The 19,707-nt window shown below is 42.3% G+C and overlaps 1 protein-coding gene across 1 annotated transcript in view; it reads left to right on the top strand.

Annotated features, from left to right (window-relative positions):
• Positions 1–15,818, top strand: part of lig1 (ligase I, DNA, ATP-dependent) — a 41,420-nt gene extending 25,602 nt beyond the window's left edge. The window contains exons 20-27 of the mRNA XM_041056147.1: positions 280–351; positions 2,417–2,561; positions 3,190–3,272; positions 4,057–4,209; positions 8,693–8,746; positions 11,714–11,857; positions 12,994–13,086; positions 15,635–15,818. Of these exons, the coding sequence (XP_040912081.1) occupies positions 280–351; positions 2,417–2,561; positions 3,190–3,272; positions 4,057–4,209; positions 8,693–8,746; positions 11,714–11,857; positions 12,994–13,086; positions 15,635–15,709 (819 nt within the window). The 3' untranslated portion in view covers positions 15,710–15,818. The remainder of the gene's footprint in view (positions 1–279; positions 352–2,416; positions 2,562–3,189; positions 3,273–4,056; positions 4,210–8,692; positions 8,747–11,713; positions 11,858–12,993; positions 13,087–15,634) is intronic.
• Positions 15,819–19,707: the final 3,889 nt, after the last annotated feature.

The raw sequence follows: 19,707 nt of genomic DNA, 5'->3' as shown, positions 1-19,707 counted from the left end.
TAGAGGAGGTTAGTGAAGTGAGTCGAGGAGCAGGAAGTAATTTGCTGGAAGAGCGGGATAAACACAACGAGGAGGTGCACTGCTGTTAAAAGGTAGAGAGAAGACGGGAAGGCGGGGTGGTTAACTTTCAAGATGAACGGGAGGGAAATCAAAGAGCTCTTTGTAACAACTCCCAGGGTTGGATGTAGTGATTTGTGAATAAGATGCGTCTATTTGCATATTTTTGTCATGGGAAAAATATTAAAATGTATGTGTGTGTGTGTTGATGCCTCTCTGCAGGACGTGGATGCCTCGGAGATCAAAGTGCAAGTGTGCGTGTACGCCTTTGACCTCCTCTATCTCAACGGTGAGGTAAGACCTCGTGATGATGTGGAAAATATTACCCAGAGATCTCTCTCAACGCCCCTGTCGTCATTTAAAACCGCTGTGTGTGTGTGTGTGTGCGCGTGTTTATTGTTTGCGAGTGTGCTCGCATTCTTATTGCCCCGCCGAGATGCCAACAACGTCCCTGAATGCCAATGATGGTGCTACTGGAGGCCGTAACGAGATAATGATTGTAACGCTCATTGTAATTCCAGTGGAGTGTGTCTGAGTGTGTGTGTGTGTCTGTCTGAGACTGTCTCTGAGTCTGTGTATGAGAGAGAAGGTCTGTGCCTTTTTTGAGTCTGTATATCTGACTGTGTTCGTGTGTGTGTCTGTGTGTAGTGGGTCGTGGGTGGTAATTGTGACCGTGTGTGTGTGTGTTTGTGTGTATGTATGTTAAAATCCAAATAATGCACAATTTTTAAGCAAATTTCTAAAAGTCCACTGAAGAAAATGCAAATATGTGAATGTTTCCATCAACTAGTGCGATATGAGTTTTTCTCAAGTGGACGTGAACAAAATTACATAATTTAAAAAAAAAGAAAAAGCTCCAGTGACTCTTAAGTTGTGCCGTTTCATTGCTGCATCCCACCTAATATGGCATTTATGTAAATTTTATGAATTAATTTGTCTCTGTAAGCCCATGCTTTGTGTATTTTTTTCTCTAAGCTCTTGCCCTTTATTTGTTTATTGTTTTTTTTTCTTTTTTTTTTACGACAAATTGGAAATGTCCAATTCCCTGTGCACTGCAGTACTTTTCACTGTTTGCTCTGTGTCCTGAGAGAATCTGTTCATGCTGTCCCCACCAGACACCTCCCTGCTGAAGCCCAAACCAACCAGCAGTAGCTACCACGTAGGACACCAATGTCATGTCCTTTGTGCTGTGTTTTGGATTTTGGCAGGTTTTATGACCTGAGAAGGAGTTTACTACACACCCTGCACACGTTGTTTGTAAAAGGCTAAAGTTTGACGTTTTCAAATTTGACAGTTTTTTAGGGGAAATGTTAAGAAATTAAATTAAAATAATGGAATTTTGTGTTGACGTGACCATTAACACACCTTTATGACATGTGTCAAAACACGTGCACCCACTGTTTCCTGTGGCGTCTTGATGTGTGTCACTGTGTCAGAATATGCCCCTGTCCTGTTTCCCAGCACTGACACACATCAGTCACTGGAGAAACAGAGCTTTCATCAGGTTCGCTCCCTGGATCGGCCCGTCCTGGCTGCTGGGTCGTGACTTTCTGGATCATGTATTCGGTGCATATTTGTGGGCATCGACAGAAACGTGTCAAATAACAGTCTGCGACATTAACAGTGTGTGTTCCACTCACTGTCAGATAGCTCCATATAATGGACATAAAACACAGTCAGAAAGTTAAATGGCTAAATAATGTGAAAAAATCTAATCACATAGTCACAAAATTGAATTCTAGTCAGAAACTGTGGAATGTGGAGTCATAGCTTTATGATGTCTGTGATTCTGTCTGTGGTTCTGGCCGCTGGTGCTCAAACACAAACATGGTCCCGAGATGAAGAGAGCCTTGCGGTGTCATCCTTAACTGGAAAATATCAGCATCTGTTGACCTTCAGTGCATCGGCCTTGTATTGACACTGTATGTAGGTGCTTTTCTTCATGAGCCAAACATTGAAAGACTTGAATTTAAGGGAATTTGTGGCCGTTTCATTCAGTTTGTTTTTTTTATGGCCAAACGCCCCAAAAAACAACAGTAGGTGGTTGGAAACACGCTCATAGTGATCGTGTCTTTTTGAGTGTGCAGCCAAGGCCGTGTGTGCTCTGCAGGTTTAAGACTGTGTGCGTGTGTGCGTGTATGTGTGTATATATGTGGGTGTTTGAATGTGTGTCCAAAGCTGTCGTGACTGTGTATCTGTGAGTATACCCTGAGACTGTGTTTGTGTTTGTGTGGGTAGCTGGTTGAGATGGCATTTTATCCTTGTCATTGCAAGGCTCCAAGCTACGGGAGGAAATGGTGGTAATGATACACAGTTTTGCCATTTGTAATGATGCGTGTGTGTGTGTGTGTGTGTGTAGTCCCTGGTGCGACAGCCATTGTGTCGACGTCGGGCTCTGCTGAGAGAAAGCTTCTCAGAGGTCGAGGGAGAGTTCGTGTTCGCTCGATCCATCGACTCCGACAACACCGAGACCATCGCCGAGTTCCTGGAGCAGTCTGTCCGAGGTGCGTGTGTTTGTATGTGTGCGGCGGAAACAGACTTTCTTACTTGTTTTCCTCGCCTGCTGTCTTTTTGTGTGCGTGTGTGTGTGTGTGTGTGTACTAACTGCGTATTTGTTTCCTCGCCTGCTGTCCCTGTGCATCTTGAACCTTTTTGTGTGTGGGTGTGTTTCGTGAGAGTTTCATTTCATTTGTGCCTTTGCCTGCTGCCTTCATGTGTAAATTGTGTGAGGGGTGTGTGTAGTAGTTGTGTACTTACGCTGCTGTCTCTGTTTGGCCTGGCTGTTGGTTGGATTGTTGTGTGTTTTTGCACGCGTGTGTGTGTGCAACAGAGATGGAACCTGTGAGTTGTGTAATTGAGTTTTGTTATGTTTTGTGACTCTTTGTATGAGAGAGAATGTGTATCCCATGTGTGTATAAGTTATGTGCCTTTGTCCTTGTCTACTGTCTGTCTGTGTCCAGCACCTTTGTGTGTGTGTTTGTGTGTGTCACAGACGGAGACAAAGACTGTCTGTGTATCTGAGAGATAATCTGTTCATTTCCTTTCTTCCTTTCTGCACGAGTTGAATCGTGTTTTGGTGTATTAATATGTGTGTGTGTGTGTGTGTGTGTGTGTGTGTGTGTGTGTGTGTAGATTCCTGTGAGGGCCTGATGGTGAAGACTCTGGAGAAGGATGCCACCTATGAAATTGCCAAGCGCTCTCATAACTGGCTCAAGGTGTGTGTGTGTGTGTGTGTGTGTGTGTGTGTGTGTGTGTGTGTGTGTGTGTGTGTGTGGGTCCGCATCATAAAACATACACTTCATACACACTGCTCGTAAACGCGGCGACACACTGCCCCCATCATGCGTGTTGCACAATTCAAAGCACTTTTGTTTGTTTATGACACAAACACACACACAGTAAAATGACTGTAAAGCCTGTGAAGTTCTTTATTTACTTCTCTCTTGGTGCAACATACAAAAATTCTGTTCTTGATCTTTAAAATGTCACAAGTTACTGCAAAATACGAATAATCCTTTAAATGCCAAAATAAAGCAGCTTATTTCAGCAGCAGAGTTCGATCTATACACAACTAAACTGAAATGTAAAGAATGATGAGTCCTCATAAAGACAAAGAACAAATTCCAGAACCTTTTAGAATAACATTCACACACACACCTCAGCTGATTACAGTCCCACGTTTAAACATTTTCACCCAAACTGACCTCAGATTTCTGCAGGACAAGAACATTTTTAAGACTATTAGCTTGTCAACATTTGCAGGCAGCAGTTGAGGCCTGTGACAGTTCACATTACGAATAAATGACATTTAATTGTGCCCTCTGGCTACAATTTATGCAAAGGAAACCAGGACCTTTTAGGAGTCGTAACCGATACGATTTTTCAGCTCCGGTAAGACGTAGCAGCAGATTTTTATTTTGCTATGTTGTGCCACAGTATGCGCCCCTAATCATGAAAAATACACTTAATAACTCACACATAATGTTGTTCTCTCCCCAGCTGAAGAAGGACTACCTGGAGGGGGTGGGTGACACGGTGGACCTGTGTGTGATCGGCGCCTACCTGGGGAAAGGAAAGAGGACGGGCACCTACGGGGGCTTCCTGCTGGCGTGCTATGATGATGAGAACGAGGAGTTTCAGTCCGTCTGCAAGGTGTGTGTGTGTGTGTGTCTGTCTGTGTCTGTCCTGTGCATGTCTAAGGAGGACACAACAAACTTGTACAACATACAAGGGCTTATGGTTTGTTTCACTGAAAAGAAAAACACTTTACGACAGAAAATTTTTTATTCCTGAAGCATAACGTGCAAATGAGTTTTTCAAGTTTAATCCATTCTTAGATTTTACAGTAGTTTATCTTATCCCTTTGTTTGCAAAATTCACATAATGCAATCTCCGAAACAGAAAAACCAAATAACTTTTTTACGAGCACATCCATATCTACAATATAGAAGCGTTTATTGAAGAATAAAAAATGGTTAGATGACAATGTCGAGTGTAATCTGTTCATTCTCTGAAAACTAAAACAGCAATTGTAGTATAAATAACTTCAGTGAGACCAGCTTCTTTTAGTGGGTAGACTTTTTCGCTTCTCTGTGCGCTTTGGAAGTTTCCTGAAAGCCACAGAACCGCTGAGACAGACATGTCACCTACAATAACTTATTTATTATATTTATTTTATATTTGAATGGAAGCGTGCATTGCTTTTGGATGAGGGCGTGCTTTAATCTAGCTGCAGTAGCGCGATCAAACAAAAGAAGAAATCCAAATGTTCCTTTACGTTATTTTCTCCCCGTCATACCAGCAGAGGGATAGCGCCCGTCAAAATATTTTAAATGTCCAGCGTCCTCAGTTCATTTCTGTGGCTGGCCAGGCCACAGAACCCAGAGGAGCCGATTTTATATTTTATAGCCGCTGAATCCCACATGTACAGTTCAAAATGTTAATTTCATTTTGCCCTGTGGCATTTCATGTATATGAGCATGTAACCACTAGGAGGTAAGACTGATAAGAATTAGTCAGTGGTGCAGTTTTCAGTTTTCAGGGGTTTCTGTTATTTAGCCTCCCCTCATTTATATAAAAGGGGTGGACAAAATAATAGAAACACCTGTCCATATAACCCAGTACACCACAAACTACATTCTCCAGAATGACCGTGAAGTTGGATCTACACCTCTGTGAAACAGCTCTAACACAAACTGAACATTAGAACCATCATGGCTGTAGGATTTACAGCAGGACTGTTGTATTTGGCAGCTTTACCTTTAGCTGGGTGGACCTAATGGACTGCCAGCAGTGTATTTTATGTACTGTTACACCGCGGGCAGTTTGTTTGTCAACATGTTTGTTTCTCTTCTGTGCACTATGTATTTCTGATGTTTGTATTACGGTGCTATAGTGTGTTAATGGAGTGTGAGAGTTTTCTGTTTATGGCAGTTTGTAGCGCGTGTTTGAGCTGCGGGGTGTTTTTATGTTTGTGCTGAGTGTATTTTGGATGTGTTTATTCTTTTTTTTTTTTTTGTCTGTGTGTGTTTGTGTGTGTGGTTGTTGTGCGTTTGCGTGTGCTCTTTGAACTGCCATTTTTTCCCCCTCAGTCTGAGTTGGTCTTTATGTGTCTGCAAGTGTTGCGTATGTGTGTGTGTGGAGGCGTGACTGGGTGCATCTTAGGATAAGCGGTAAACATGTATTGGAGCATGCATGACCACTTAAGTGTGTGTGTTTGTGTCTGAGAGCGTGAACGAGTGAGTCTGACTTCACCACAGAGCATAAATTCTGTCTCCTGCAGAGACTTTACACAGGGTAAAAATGGAGATGTAACTTTTATGTCTTTATCCATGGAAAAGGGATTTAGTGAGCAGTGAGTGCACAGTTTTTATTTAAGTATTTATTTTTTTACTCAGGGCCGTCTGCTTCACTTTCACATACTTACACACGATCACAGCTGGTGCCACCACAGCCTTCTGTTTTCTCATGTTCACACCGCTTCTTCTATAATAAGACCTCATGTTTTCACTCATGAGACGACTGTCCTGGCTGCGTGACGGCTTGATGTGACCTACGCGACGGATCACACCGCTTTCTGTGAAAAACGTCAGACGATCGACTCCTGTCTTATATCTGTTATTGATTTTCACGTTAATCTTTTTCTCTGCTTGTGCAGCCGCTTGCCCCAGCGTGCGAGAGTCCTTCAGTTTTCAGATATTTTATCAACACAAGAGTTGTGTTTTATGTTGCCAGCTTTTTTTTTTTTTTTTTTTTAACCCTCAGGTCTGCAGCTCTAAACAAATAGAGCTGCAGGATTCGGTCTCACCTGTGAGTCAATGCAACAGGTCGCACTGACTCAGGTTTCATCAACTCTGTTATTCACACTTTCAGCTCAGATCTTGGCCACATTAAGACCAGCTCTCGAACTCTGAGGTGTCCTCACCGGCGCACAGTCTTGGCAGTTAGATCTTGTGCTTTCTTAAAGTTGAGTCGCTGCACCTCCTCCCCCATTCACAGCAACTTCAGGAATATTTTAAAAAGTGCACAGACGCTCACAGTCTTCAGAAAGCAGAGCCAGAATCAGTTTATATCATAATGAAGTGGCAGGCTGATCGATGTCTCAGCACTTGGCACACTTAATTAAAAACATAATCTTAGCACAGGAAGCTCTGCATCTACACAGGATGTGTTCAGGAGCAGTGCTGAGTGTTTGTCACCCATGTTAGCAGCATAAATACACACTACGCAGTGTGTTTGTGACCATATAGCGCAGGTAAGCGGTCTATGTAGATGACTACAGGCCTGTTGTTTAAAATAAAAAGCATATCTGTGTGTCAGACGTGAGGAGAGCGACTGAAAAATGCAGCCAAAATGAAACACATCCTGTGCAGACGTGGAGTTAATCTTGTGGTTGGTTATTATGACAGTGCTGCAGTTAAAGGTGTTTGTCATGTGACTGCAGCATTCACTGTTTCTGTGTGTTCTTCACTATCAGCCATAAAAAAAAAAAATGTTATCCTTGACATGGTAAACTTCAGGAGGCCTCGGTTTGAGAGGCTCTACTGTAGCTGAAAACTTAATTTAAGTCACATACTCGTTTCAGAAATGTAATTTCAGCTGTACGTCCTGCTGAAATGTCCTTGAGCGAGACACGAGTCCTCGGTAGATCCAGGAGCGGTGCGGCTTCTGTTGTGAAATCCATACAGACTTCCCTCTCAGAAAAACAAAGAGGAACACAAATGAAACAGAAAGAACAGTTATCGTAGGTCACAGCCGCAGCGGCGACGTGTTGCTCGGAGTCTCAGCGTTACTTAGACTTTTACAGGAGAATATTGTTTTCTGTTTATTAGTGCACTGACAAAAAAAAAAAAAAAAAAAAAATCCATGGACTCACAAAAGGTTCATTCTTTGGATATTTGGTCGTTATTATTGGTACTGGCATGCATGCTCTGATATGAAGTCCCAGTCACTTCAGCACTTGTACATCAAGGCAACTCTTTGTTCATTTTTCTAGCATCAGTATTGGCTATTATGTCAACACCCATCTCATTAAACGCTGGTTTTGAGTGTGTTTTGGGTGAGCTCAGTAGGAAGCCTCAGAACAGACTCAACAGCTTGCCGCTGTCTTGGTAGATGAGTCCCCTTATGTACTTTGATGGGGTTCATTGAACATCTGTAGTTTGATATTATGAGAGGCAGGAGCGACTCTGAGCAGCAGGCTTGAACGAGTGTTTGATGGAAAAACCAAGAAGCATAATCAAGAAAAACTTGTGAATCGGAGGGTCAAACCAAAGCGTGCACTGGCATCCATTCAAATACAACAGAAACCAGTTAATAAGAAATTCTCCGATTATAAGAATAAGAATAAAAAAAAGTTTCAAATCTCAATACTTTGATCCTGATCTAAATTATAACTTTTACAGTACAAAATGAAAACATGATGGTTTGCAGAAAATGTGTTTAAATTTAACTCAAATGAAAAAATTCTCCCTCTGGCATCAAGAAAGTGTTACCTGGCCGTACCTCTCACTAATGCTAGTTCACACACCCGCGCACACCTGTTTTAACCAGGCGTGTAACACCTTGTAATTTTTTTTTGTAACTACATAAAAAGGAGTCTGTGTTTGGTGTGAATAGTTGGTCCAGATTATTCTCTCGCTCCTCACAAACGGCGCCACATTCGGCTTGGTAGGAGACTTGGCCTGGTGCGGCAGATAAAGCTGAACACATGAGGGGTGCCACAGTTGAATGAAACACCTTTAATCCTTCTTGTGTTGAGTGCAGCCTTGAAACATAAAGCTCCTTGTGGACACCTGCAGAATACACCTTTGGAATATATCTGTGAGCCGGAAAATGCTATATTTGCATGATGTGCCAGCTTTTTTCTTCCTCTTTCTGTGCGTGTCAGCCCATTAGGTGATTCTTGTGTCTCGGCGGGTTCAGGTTGCCTGAGAGGTGACGCGGCGCTTCAGGCGAAGCAAGCAGACGAGGCGCTCATGGTGTAGGGGGGGATTTGCTTGCTGTTCTGTGTTCTGCCTCTCGCTGCCAAATGTCTACTGTCTCACCGTGAGGGAATATGTGTTTGTGTACGTCTGAGCCTTTGTGTGTGTGTGTGTGTGTGTGTGTCTTTCTTATCTCCTTTTGTCTCTTTCAGATCGGGACAGGCTTCAAGGATGAAGATCTGGAGCAGCATTACAAGTTTTTAAAGGTAAAGTGTAACAGACTGTCGCACTTGCTAGCTGAAAATCACAACTCAGCACTTGTTTGCCAAGAACTGACGTCCTCATTTTTTAATATCATAACCGGGGCTTTTTAACTGCAGCTACAGTTTTGTGTTTAGAGGAGCCAGAACGAGTGTGAAGTCCTTACATTCAACAAATAATTATCCCGTTCTTTTTCTGATATAATGAAGATTATCAAACGAAAATAAGGCAAAAATACCAAAAATAGAAAAAAATAATGCTGTCATTTTGTAAACGGTGACTTTGACTGAAGTCATAGAAATAAGGTCAGGCATGACTGAAAATATGCCCCCTCTAAAAGGTTTATCCACAGAGGTTCTACTGTTGTGAATGTGCTATATACCATGTAAAATAAACTGAAGAAACACAAATAACTTGGCTTTAAAACACATATATTGACTTGAATATGTGTGAAGTTAGTCTCTGTGTATGAAATACTGCGCGGAGACCATAAACTGCTTCTGTTTCACCAATAACTGTGCAGGCGTGCTCTGACATTAGGTAATGAATTGCTTTTTCAATTTACATCTGGAGAGGTTTGTTCCAGAGCAGCAGCATTTGGAGAAATTGACAATTGCTCAGTGAAAATGATCGCTGCTGTGAGAGTCAGAATTCATTTGAGAACTCTGTTGACTTTATCAGCTAAATTTAGACCAGCTTTTCCAGGAATAAGAGCAGAGGCTTTTAAAAGGCAGTCATCTGTTTAGAAAAGAGACTGTTTTTTTAGATAATACTCCCTGTACAAACCTAGTACTCTCTGGTGTTTTGAAATAAAAAAATAAAAAAAAAAACCCTTTTAAAGTTTTTTTTTAAAAGAAATATTTTAAAGGTAAAGGGTTTAGACTCAGTGGTACAAAGTGCTGCTCAGTGCAGAATCTCAGAGAAACAGTGATTGAGAGGGCGGTCTAAGCTTTTTTTTTTTTTTTCCCCTGACCAATACAGCCTGTACTGTAGTTCTTTGTAATGAAGCCCTCCATCTGAAAGTGATGGATGGTGAATTAAGGCGAGCCGCTGGTGTGGCCATGTTACTTTGGCTGCAACGCTGCAGGCCAATGGGACTCCAGGCAGGGAGACGATTGGCTTTGTTCACACTCCTCCGGGTGGTGAGGCGCTGTGCTGTAACTAGGGACGTGCTGATCCCTTTTCTTTCTGTACTGATGTTTATTCTGATACAGCACAGGACTCAGGATTTCGACCAGTACAGCTCTCAAACCATCTGTTCAAAATCTACAAAGCTCACTGGGTGGAAGTAGCTGCACTCTACTATACGTGTAAGGTAGCAAGGCTGGAACTGCTCAACAACTGATGAATTAGTTAGTTGCTTAAATTAAAACTGAAAGGCAGAGTGCTGAAAATGTCAACCATCGTGCCCACAACCATGTCAGGTCCTGCAGATCAAAGTTTATGGTTCATATTTGTTTTCTACTCCAAATAAATTCAGCTAGCTGCTGTTTTTATCTATTTTCAAAGAGTTTACAGTGAATAAGACCCAGTTTTTCCTTTAAACGGGAAGTCACACTTACTTTTAACTCATCATTATTTCTGCATAATCCACTGATCCATTTAGTTTCAAATAAACCAAAATATTTTACAGCCAGCACAAAAACTGTGTGCTTCCATGAGCAGCAACACCTGTTCTCGGCTGTAATTACTCTCCTTAAATAAGTCTCTTTACATTTGCCCTGAAGATGAATTCTTCACCCAGTGCTTGGATGTGTAAATACATTCAAGTTGACACAAATAGTTGCATATAACTGGAATAGCTCTTTTTATGCTTGTGTGAAGTGTAATTATTATTTTGAAGGTGTCTCAATTAGCATTTTTTTTTTTAACTTTCTATAACCGTGAAGACAAAGAAACAGTGTTGAGTCTGGATCGGTTCCATCTAGCTGATACCTGACCTGTGTAATAAAGCATATAGGTGTATCAGTGTATCGCTAAGTGTAACTGAGTGGCTGCAAGTTTGAGCTCCGACACAACTCGTGTGTCTATCAGCGGCGATGTTTTATAAGACTCTACACGCCTACCTGCCCTCTCATTGTGATTCGCTCTGTATAAAAGTGTCACTTGAATGCCTACGGTATAAATGCAGCGTGCGAGAAAACCACCAGCACCACTGGAGCCTTCTTTTCCCAGCATTACTTAACTGTGACCCAGTTCTGTGGACACTTCAGCGCAGTCTAGTTAATATTACACTGTTTCAGAGTCGCATGTGCTGCAATAGTTGTTTCACGCCAAAAGGAGATGGGTATCATTCTGTAAAAGCGTGACACCTACGCTGACAGAATGATTGCATGTGTCAGAGATAAAAAGGCAGAATTAAACACTGTAAACGTTGACAGTTTGCAATTTTGGTGGAGGCCTGAGCTCAGCTGCAAGACTTTATTTGTTTTTTTTTTTGTTTTTTTTTGCCTTAAGGGGTGAATATGGTGCAACAAAAACGTGACATATCAGGGTGTTTGTGACTGAAACCTTTCATGTTGGTGTATGATAATGTGGTTTGGAAAGCACGCTCTCATGTTGCCCCTCGAGCGAGTGTGTGTCATTTGAATGTGAGAGTCTTCAAACTCTGTGCTGTCTCCTGGGAAGTGATTGTGAGGAAGCAGCAGGATCCAGCAGGGCAACAAAAGCCACTCTGTCACTGTCTCTTTATCACTGAATGCATTTCCCTGGTTTGTTTTTTTGTTTTTTAAACGTTGCGTATGTGTGGATGTATCTGCAGTGTATAGAAAAACACTGTGTTTACATTTGAAAATGTCTGGCTCTCCTCTCTTATCATTGTGAAACTGAACACTCTTGTTTTAGACATCACTTTGGGTTCTGACAACTGTAAATGGGCATTTTTTACACGTGTGTGTGTGTGTGTATATGTGTATATATTTGATATTGATAATAGAAAAAGGTCATTATGTACTTTACTGTCTCTTTTCCAGGACCATATTCTGCCTAAGCCCCGTGCTTACTACCGCGTAGATCAGTCAGCAGAGCCTGACGTGTGGCTTGACGCCGTGCAAGTTTGGGAGGTGAAGTGCGCCGACCTGTCGCTGTCGCCCGTCTACAAGGCTTCCATGGGAATGGTGAGTTCGGCCTGTTAATCCCCTCCCCGCCCTTTGTTTCCACTGATAAACTCTGCCGGTTACGGTCTGTTGCCTACAATGGAAAGTCACAATTAGCGCCTCTTAATTGAGTTAATAAAAATGCTGTAAAAGATGCTGGATTTAATGGAACAGATACTTGTTTATTGGCCGTGGTTTGGCAGCGTGTTGGACACAAAGTCCCACAGTGCACATAAAAGTGTTTGCTATAACATCAACATTACGCAACTCTCATTTTAATCGTTGTGGAGGGAAAATGGCACTGAGATGGACAAATACTATCTAAAAACATTACAGGAAGAAAGACAAGATATTTTTTATGTTTTTACCATTTTAGGTCATAAAAATCTGAATTTAAAGCTGCTAGCTGCTGCGTTTTACTGTCAGTTAATCATAAATCTTATTTTTAAACACTTGGATTGAGATGATATGATGAGCTGCTGTAAACAAATGAGACCTTTGTTAAGAACATTAGTAGTTTATGGATTTTAAATAACATGAAACACCAGGTTAGTTTTTACAGGCAATTTGTCAGATTACTTTATGTCTTAAAAATTTATGTAGCTGCAACTTTTTCCTTCAACCGTTGGTGTAAATTACTTCAGAGGACATGCTATGGCTTATGGGAAATTTCAGCGCTATCACAGTATCACTCGGCTGCCTGTCATCTCCACCATTTTCTCAGGGTGTTACTCTAACAGTACAAAATAATTCACAATTAATTACATTTTGTCAATGATATCATTCCTCACTGTTTGACTGAGGCTTTCACATAAACTGATTAGTGTATCGCACCATCAGTCAGCAGACGCTGTCAGTAGCCTTGGTCCTACTGATCATCAAACAGCCCCTGTAATAAGCGACGACGAGAAGCAGAAAAATAGAAGTGGAACCAACACAGACTTTTCTGAACAGGAAACTGAAAGGGTTGGATGTTCTTAAAACCTTGAACTAAAGGGATTTTAATAGCTTTCAAAGCCTGACAGTCCAGAAATATTAATTCAGCACAGCTGTAGGAGAGTACTGTTTTCAGTACAAGTAACAAAGGACAAATGTTCACACGTACCAATGGCAGTGCTGTTTACTGATTCTGATTCTGTCGACATGTCTGCCCTCAGGTGGATCCAGAGAAGGGCATTTCTCTGCGATTCCCTCGCTTCCTTCGGATCAGAGATGACAAAAAACCCGAGGACGCCACGACCGGAGCTCAGGTACATCACATTACCCGTACTGGGAGAAGACTACTGAAAAAAAACAAACCAAAAAAACAAAACAAAACAAAACAGGAAGGCAGGAATGTGAAATCAGCAGCGCAGTGCATACAGAATAATGTCACATACACTGTATATGTGTGTGTGTGTGTGTGTGTGTGTAGGCACATGAGGTCAAACAGGGCAGCTCTCTGTGATGTAGTAATGACTGTAAAGCAGTAACAGATCAGTCATATGTTTGTTGGGTCATGTTACTTCACGTGTCCTGTAGAGATGATGCATCATCACGATCATGGTCACTTCACAAGAGCTGTCCTGTAAAATTTCAAGGGTGAATGGCACAGCGAGGACAGTCTCTATTTTTTATATTACCATTGGTTTATGTAGTGTCCTCCCTCTGGACAAAGCTGTATAACAGTCAGCTACAGGAGCACCTCTGGAGTTTAGTGTTGGAGTCTGGGAAATATATTGTCATGCAGCATAGAGTGAATTAAACAGCACAGCAGAGATGTGCAGCTCAGCCGTGTCTCCACCTGATTTCACACACGTTCAACCGTTCAACACCGAACACCAGCTAAACATAACTGAACAAAACATAAAACCAGAGATTCTCTGTGTGAATGGACACTACACTTACTGACAACAATGTTTACCAAAGATACAATCAGCAGTTTCTTTAGATGTTTTTGTTTTTTAAACAGAAAGACTGAAATCACTCTGCTCTCATCTTTTCTCTTTGTACATATTAATAGTTCTGAAACAATTAGACAAACAACAAAAAAAATAATAATTAGGGCGGCTACGAACAATTATTTTTCATTATCGATTAGTCCTCCAATTACTCTCTTGATTAATCAGTTAAACATTTGGTCCATAAAACTGAAAAACAGTTAAAAAAAAATGTCTTCATGAGAATCAAAGCAACAAATCCACAACGTGGAGCAGTATTTTATTTTATGTTTTTGATATTTCATAGATTAAATGATCAATCAAAGGATAAAAGGTATAGTAAACTTCTTAAACACCTAAAGTTACTCGCTGTTGAGCTGCACAATTTATTTTTCCTGAACTTATAGTCAGCTAACTGTTGTGATGATCTGATTCTGGCCTGATATTTATCTTCCCTTAATCTGATGCAGAGCTGGACAACCAATTATTCCCATAATTGATTTATCTGCCTATTACTTTCAGCTAATGGAGTCATTGTTTGGTCTATTATATGTCAGAAAATAGTTTTTAAAATGGCTGATCACAATGAGCCCAAGGTGACATCTTCCAACTGTCAAAAAAAGACACAGTCAATCACAGCAAAGCTGAAAATTCTCACAGCTCAGAAGCTGTAATTCAGGGAACGTTTGGCTTTTTTTGCTTGATAAATAACACATGTAAATTAAGAAGTTGTTTCATCTCAAATCTGTTAGCACTGAGAAAAAAGTCTGTCATTTTAGATAAGTCCGCACTGGCAGTGAGAGTCACATCATGCTTTCGTCTAGACTGACTGAATATTTGAGGCCGTTTTTATGTCTGTTCGTGAATTAGAAATAAAAGTCGGTCCATCAGTGAGCCGCCACCTCCAGCCAGACAAACGCTGCCAGTGTTTGGCTCTGCTTTGTAAACTCTGAGTGACATCCAGCACTTTGTTCCAAAATCGAAGCCCGGTGTCACACGAGCAGCGCTCATTGTTGTTGTAGCAGATCACAGAACTCAGGACTTTCTCACATAGACGTTGGGTTTTAATGAGGCCCCAAAAAAAAATCCAGCTCAAGCCTGGATTTTTTTTTTTCCCCCTTTTACCTGAGTCCAAACTGTTGTCACCTTCATTAGGTGGGAACTTTACTATAATGTGGATTTTCACAGACTTTAATTAATCTCCTGTATATACCTGTAGAGTCTAGACTTGACAGCTGCATTAAAACAATACTGCTTTCGGGAATTATCTGTGAGGATGCACACACGTTTGTTAGAACAACACATTGTGTGATTTTTTTTTTTCTTTTTTTTACAGACAATTCAAATTAAACTTGAGCTCATTTGATTCAGACGGAATTAAGAAAACATGTAGACTGAACATTTTGGAGCCAGTCAGCTGAGAATCAAAGCTTTACCTTGATCCTGTGTAGGAGAAAAAAATTGTTTTCATTGTTTTCCTTCCCCCCGTGCCTCCCTGCTGTACTGGTACTGACACTGCTGATTCTGGTCGGGCCTGCTGTTCACACATTATTCACTGTCCCGCCTTCCACCCCCTCACCCCCCAAACCTTCGGTGAGCTGCAGCGAACGCAGCCTCCGTCTCCCAGTCAGCAGCTCGGAGTCACCGACTTCAAAGCCCAGGATATGAATAATCAAACTGTTATTTTTAGCTTTTCCTCTTCATGTTACTGACCTGACTTCATGATCTTCTCCCCTCCGCCCCTCCCTCCCTGCATCCATCCATCCATCCATCCTACCTCCATTCATGGTCTCTCATGCAAACCCTCTCTCATCCCTCTTTCTCTCTCAATATCTCTCTTCTCCTCAATCCCTGTCCATCTCATGTGTGCTCTCTGCAGATTGCGGATTTGTACAAGAAGCAGCAGCAGATTCAGAATCAGGGGGAGAAAGCTGACCCAGAGGATTACTACTGACCGTTGGTTGTCATCAGCAGGGAATAATAAATAATGGTAATTTCAATGTAATTGTAAATAGCTTCTTTCTTTTTGTAATGTTGAATCAAAATAAAAGCTCTTGCCAGTTTTAAGCATCCTATCATTTGTGTTATTGATTTGGCAAAGCCGCTCCTTTACTGACAGCGATTTTCGTTTCAGAGCCAAAATTGCGTAAATATCCTGCTGCATATGCTGCACATGAATTCCAAAATCCCAGATCGACACGGCGGTTACAGGAGACCTGCTGGTAATAGATCGCTATCAAAAATTCACTGCGCGAAACCGCCCAGCAAAACATGAAATGTATGCGCTGCATACCAACATGTTCGGCTGGCCTGGTTTCTGCTGGGCCACTCAAAAGGTGCCGGCAAAGTGCATTCTGGGCGTGTGGTACTAAGAGGACAAGCCAAGGAGATTGTCAGCCGCCTCAAACTCTGACAGTTGCTCAAACAGCTGGACAAAAGAGAAGCACTCACAGCCTACATTAGATGATGGAAATCCACTAACTGTCCAGCCTGAATCAATCAGACAGTTGGAGATGTGTGTGTGTGTATGTGTGTGAGCGTGGGGGGGGTGGGGTCAGTTTGAGAGCCGAGGACGGGAGGTTATTACACAGAGAACCAAGGAGGACTGTGAGAGTCTGTCCCTCAGTGATGCTGTGGAAGAGTGTGCCTGCAATGTAGTTCGAGCCACTTAGTGTTTGTGCTTTTATCTGTCTGGGCTGCCAGCGACAAACAAAGCGCATTAAATGCCAAGTAGCTTCAATGTGCAGCAAATCTTTTGTTGACATTGACAGTTACATATCAGAGACACACACAGAGACCTGCTGGACTGCAAACTGCCCACATCAGTGCAAATGCATTTCTATTACTTTCAGAATCTTAGTGGTGATGTTTGCCTATTTTAAGCCCCTCTATCAGCTCTAGAGATGCTAAAGGTCAGTTGATCATCCAGCATTTTGGTCCAGACCGCAATATGTCAGTTACTGGGTCGATTGCTGTGAAACTCCGATATTCATGGTCCCCAGAGGATGAATCCCAGTGGCTTCAGTGACCCCCTTGGCCTTTCCTCTAACGCTGCCATGAAGTTTACAGTTGTGGTTTTGAGTGATCATCATGAACATGGTAAAAACATACCTGCTAAACAGCAGCAAGTTAGCATTTAGCTCAAAGTTAAGGCTGTGTCTAAGTACATCCTCTCAGCTGCTAGCCTGGCCGTGCACTCTCATCGTCATCGCTCCGCTGCAGCAGCAGGAAGCCGAACACAACGAGATGCAGAAAATAAATTAGAAGCAGTGGCGGGCTGGCATTTGTGTGGTTGCACGAAGGCACTCGTCCAGTCTGCAGTTTTATAGCAGTGGCTTGTCTGCAGGATGTGATACTTGCTTGTAAAAAAAAATTTCCAGTTCTTTCGTGACTTACACAGTATGTGGCATACCATTGTCACTGTTTTCACATGCAGAGTGGTTTGTATTTCCTATACTGGAGAGCTTGTTTGGTATGCTATCTCTGTATGCAAGTATGCATGCTGCGCGGTTGGTGGCTTGCCTATTATTTGTGTGTGTGGGCTGTGCCCTGTGTCTGCTGAAGGGGAGTTTGAGAAGGACGCCATTGTGGTAGAATAATCATGGAAATTCCGAATCCAGATTTGCCTGCCCTTTTTTCGTCTGCAAGTGCTGGTTTTCTGTACCACACACTCATTTTTTTTCATCAGGCTTTATTCGCTTCCTTCCCCTGGTGAAGATTTAAATGTTTTTTTTTTTTCCTTTCTCCTCTTCGCTCTTTAAATATGTCTCTTGCACACTGTTTTGGGTACATCTGACACTCATCTGACACTCAACTTGAATATCATCGCCCGTTTTTTGAACAGAAACAAGGGACTTGCTGGTCTTACTAAATCTGAATTTCAAATAGCAGTTGTCAGCTGTACTGTTGCTTTAGAAGTTTGCTTGAAACAGTGAGTGAGGGATGGAAAAGGCCCTAATGGAAATCAAACAGGCAGCAGAGCATGAAATATTGAAAATGCAAATATGTAATGAATTCAATTCCATATTGTGTGTGCTGTATGATCCGGGCTTTTGTTGTGAATTACTCTGAAGGGTGACTGCGGCAAATGTTGTCTCTGCCTAATTTGTATACGTGTGATTGTGTTAGTGGAGGGGAAGCGTGAACGTCTGTGTGCGTGTTTTTGTGTACCTTTTGTGTTGCCTGTAAGTGCCTGCATGCTGAGACATTTCTGTATTTGTTTCCTCTTTTGCACGTGTGTGAATGGAGTTGTTTTTATCATCTCTTTGTGAAGATGTGCGAGCCTGGTTAACTGCCCGTGTTTGTGTGTGTTTGTGTGTGTGTGTATGTGTCACTGATGTTTACCGAGGGGGGCAGCTGGCGCACATCACACGGCTGCAGGGCATTGCAGCACAGCGGCCTCCATCTCAACCGAGTTCCTAGCCCACATTCAAACAGCTGCGCTGTTAGTTCACATCAAGTCACCCGTTCAGACCTGGCCCCGCAGGGGGGAGGCTGCAGTTGCAAACCTACCTGTTCTCCACCTCGGTTCAAATGTGCTTTCCTCCATGTTAAAGAGTGGCTGGGAGCTTAGGAGCATGGGGCATGATTTAAAAAAAAAAAAAAAAAAAAAATGCCCTAGAACTGATCTCTGGTGTTGTGACAGATGAAAGGCGAGCTGAAGATGCCTTGTCTGTGCTGAAACTGTCCCCGCTGTGTTCCTCTTTAAAGTTTTAGGAAGCGTCCCCTAAAGCTTGGTTATGGATTACCTCCAACTGCAGAGAAAAAAGGGGGCATCTAAAAAAAAAAAATGCCAGGTTTCACCTTTCTCTGTCCTTTTGTGTCCCCCTCTCTTCCTCCACCCCATTCTCCCACATAAGCTATCTGTCTTGTTCACAATACCCCTTTCTCCACCCTGAGAACAATGCGTTTGTTCTCCTCCTCCTCCTCCCCATCCCTTCATCCTTTTCTATCCCTCCATCCATTTGTTTGGTGCTCTCTGTGACATCTCTGCCATGCCAGGCCATGAGGGAGAGAGGGAGGGACAGGGCCTGCCATTGTCCCCGGGCCGAACCCACGGAATATCAATAGTGTTTTTCTTGAGCAGGAGCGCCGAGCGTTGGCCAGTAACCTTTCGGATTTGATGATGTCAGGCTCCCTCTTTTTTCGGCCCTTTATATGATTTCCCCTCGTCCTTCAGTCTCCACTCGAACAGGGTGCTAGGCCCTCGACGCGAGAGACAGCAGAGAATTGTGTTCGCTGTGTGACTCATCAGAGCACTTCATCAGCTCACTGAAACTGGTAGAAGTTGCGTTCGACTCCAACAAATCCTCCAAATTAAATGACAGAATACTTTGCTTGTAATTGCCTTCCAGGGCGACACATTGAGGCGTTAATTTCCATTCATTTTTAGCTATTTTAACTGTTGATCCATTACTTTTAGATAACTGTTTCAACTTCTCTGCTCACTTGCTAACTAGTGTTCAGATCTTACAGCTCACTGAACATGGATAAAATTTTTGAATAATTGCAATTGCTGTCTTTTCAGATTATTGAAGCTGCTCCACGATCCATGTACCTCTCCCCAGTAACCCTGGTTGGGAATCGCTGCTCTAAATGCTTAATAATATTTTACAATATTTTTCTGTAGCTGTTTCCTACTCTAGACCTTCTTTTTAGTCAAGGGGTTGTTAACCTGTGTCCTATTAGGAAAATCTAGATGGTATAACACTGCTGTATTTATATTTAATCCTGCCCTTTAGCATTAACTTTTGACAGTTTGACAGTTTTCTGGCCAATTGCTTGCCACGGCTCATTTGCCTTATTTGGTTATGGAAATGTTTCGCTTGATTATCCAACCCCTGCAGCAAAACTATGAGCCGATCAAGTCGTTTATGAGACTACTTTACGATTGGTTTATGATGGCGGCGGCTGTTGTTCCCCCACTTGTCAGGGCTTCACTTTGGCCCACAC

The sequence above is a fragment of the Toxotes jaculatrix genome, chromosome 14 (assembly GCF_017976425.1).
Source record: "Toxotes jaculatrix isolate fToxJac2 chromosome 14, fToxJac2.pri, whole genome shotgun sequence".
Classification (NCBI taxonomy): Eukaryota; Metazoa; Chordata; class Actinopteri; family Toxotidae; genus Toxotes; species Toxotes jaculatrix.
The sequence above is the reverse complement of the archived record's forward strand: the minus strand, read 5'-3'. Positions and strand labels throughout refer to the sequence as shown.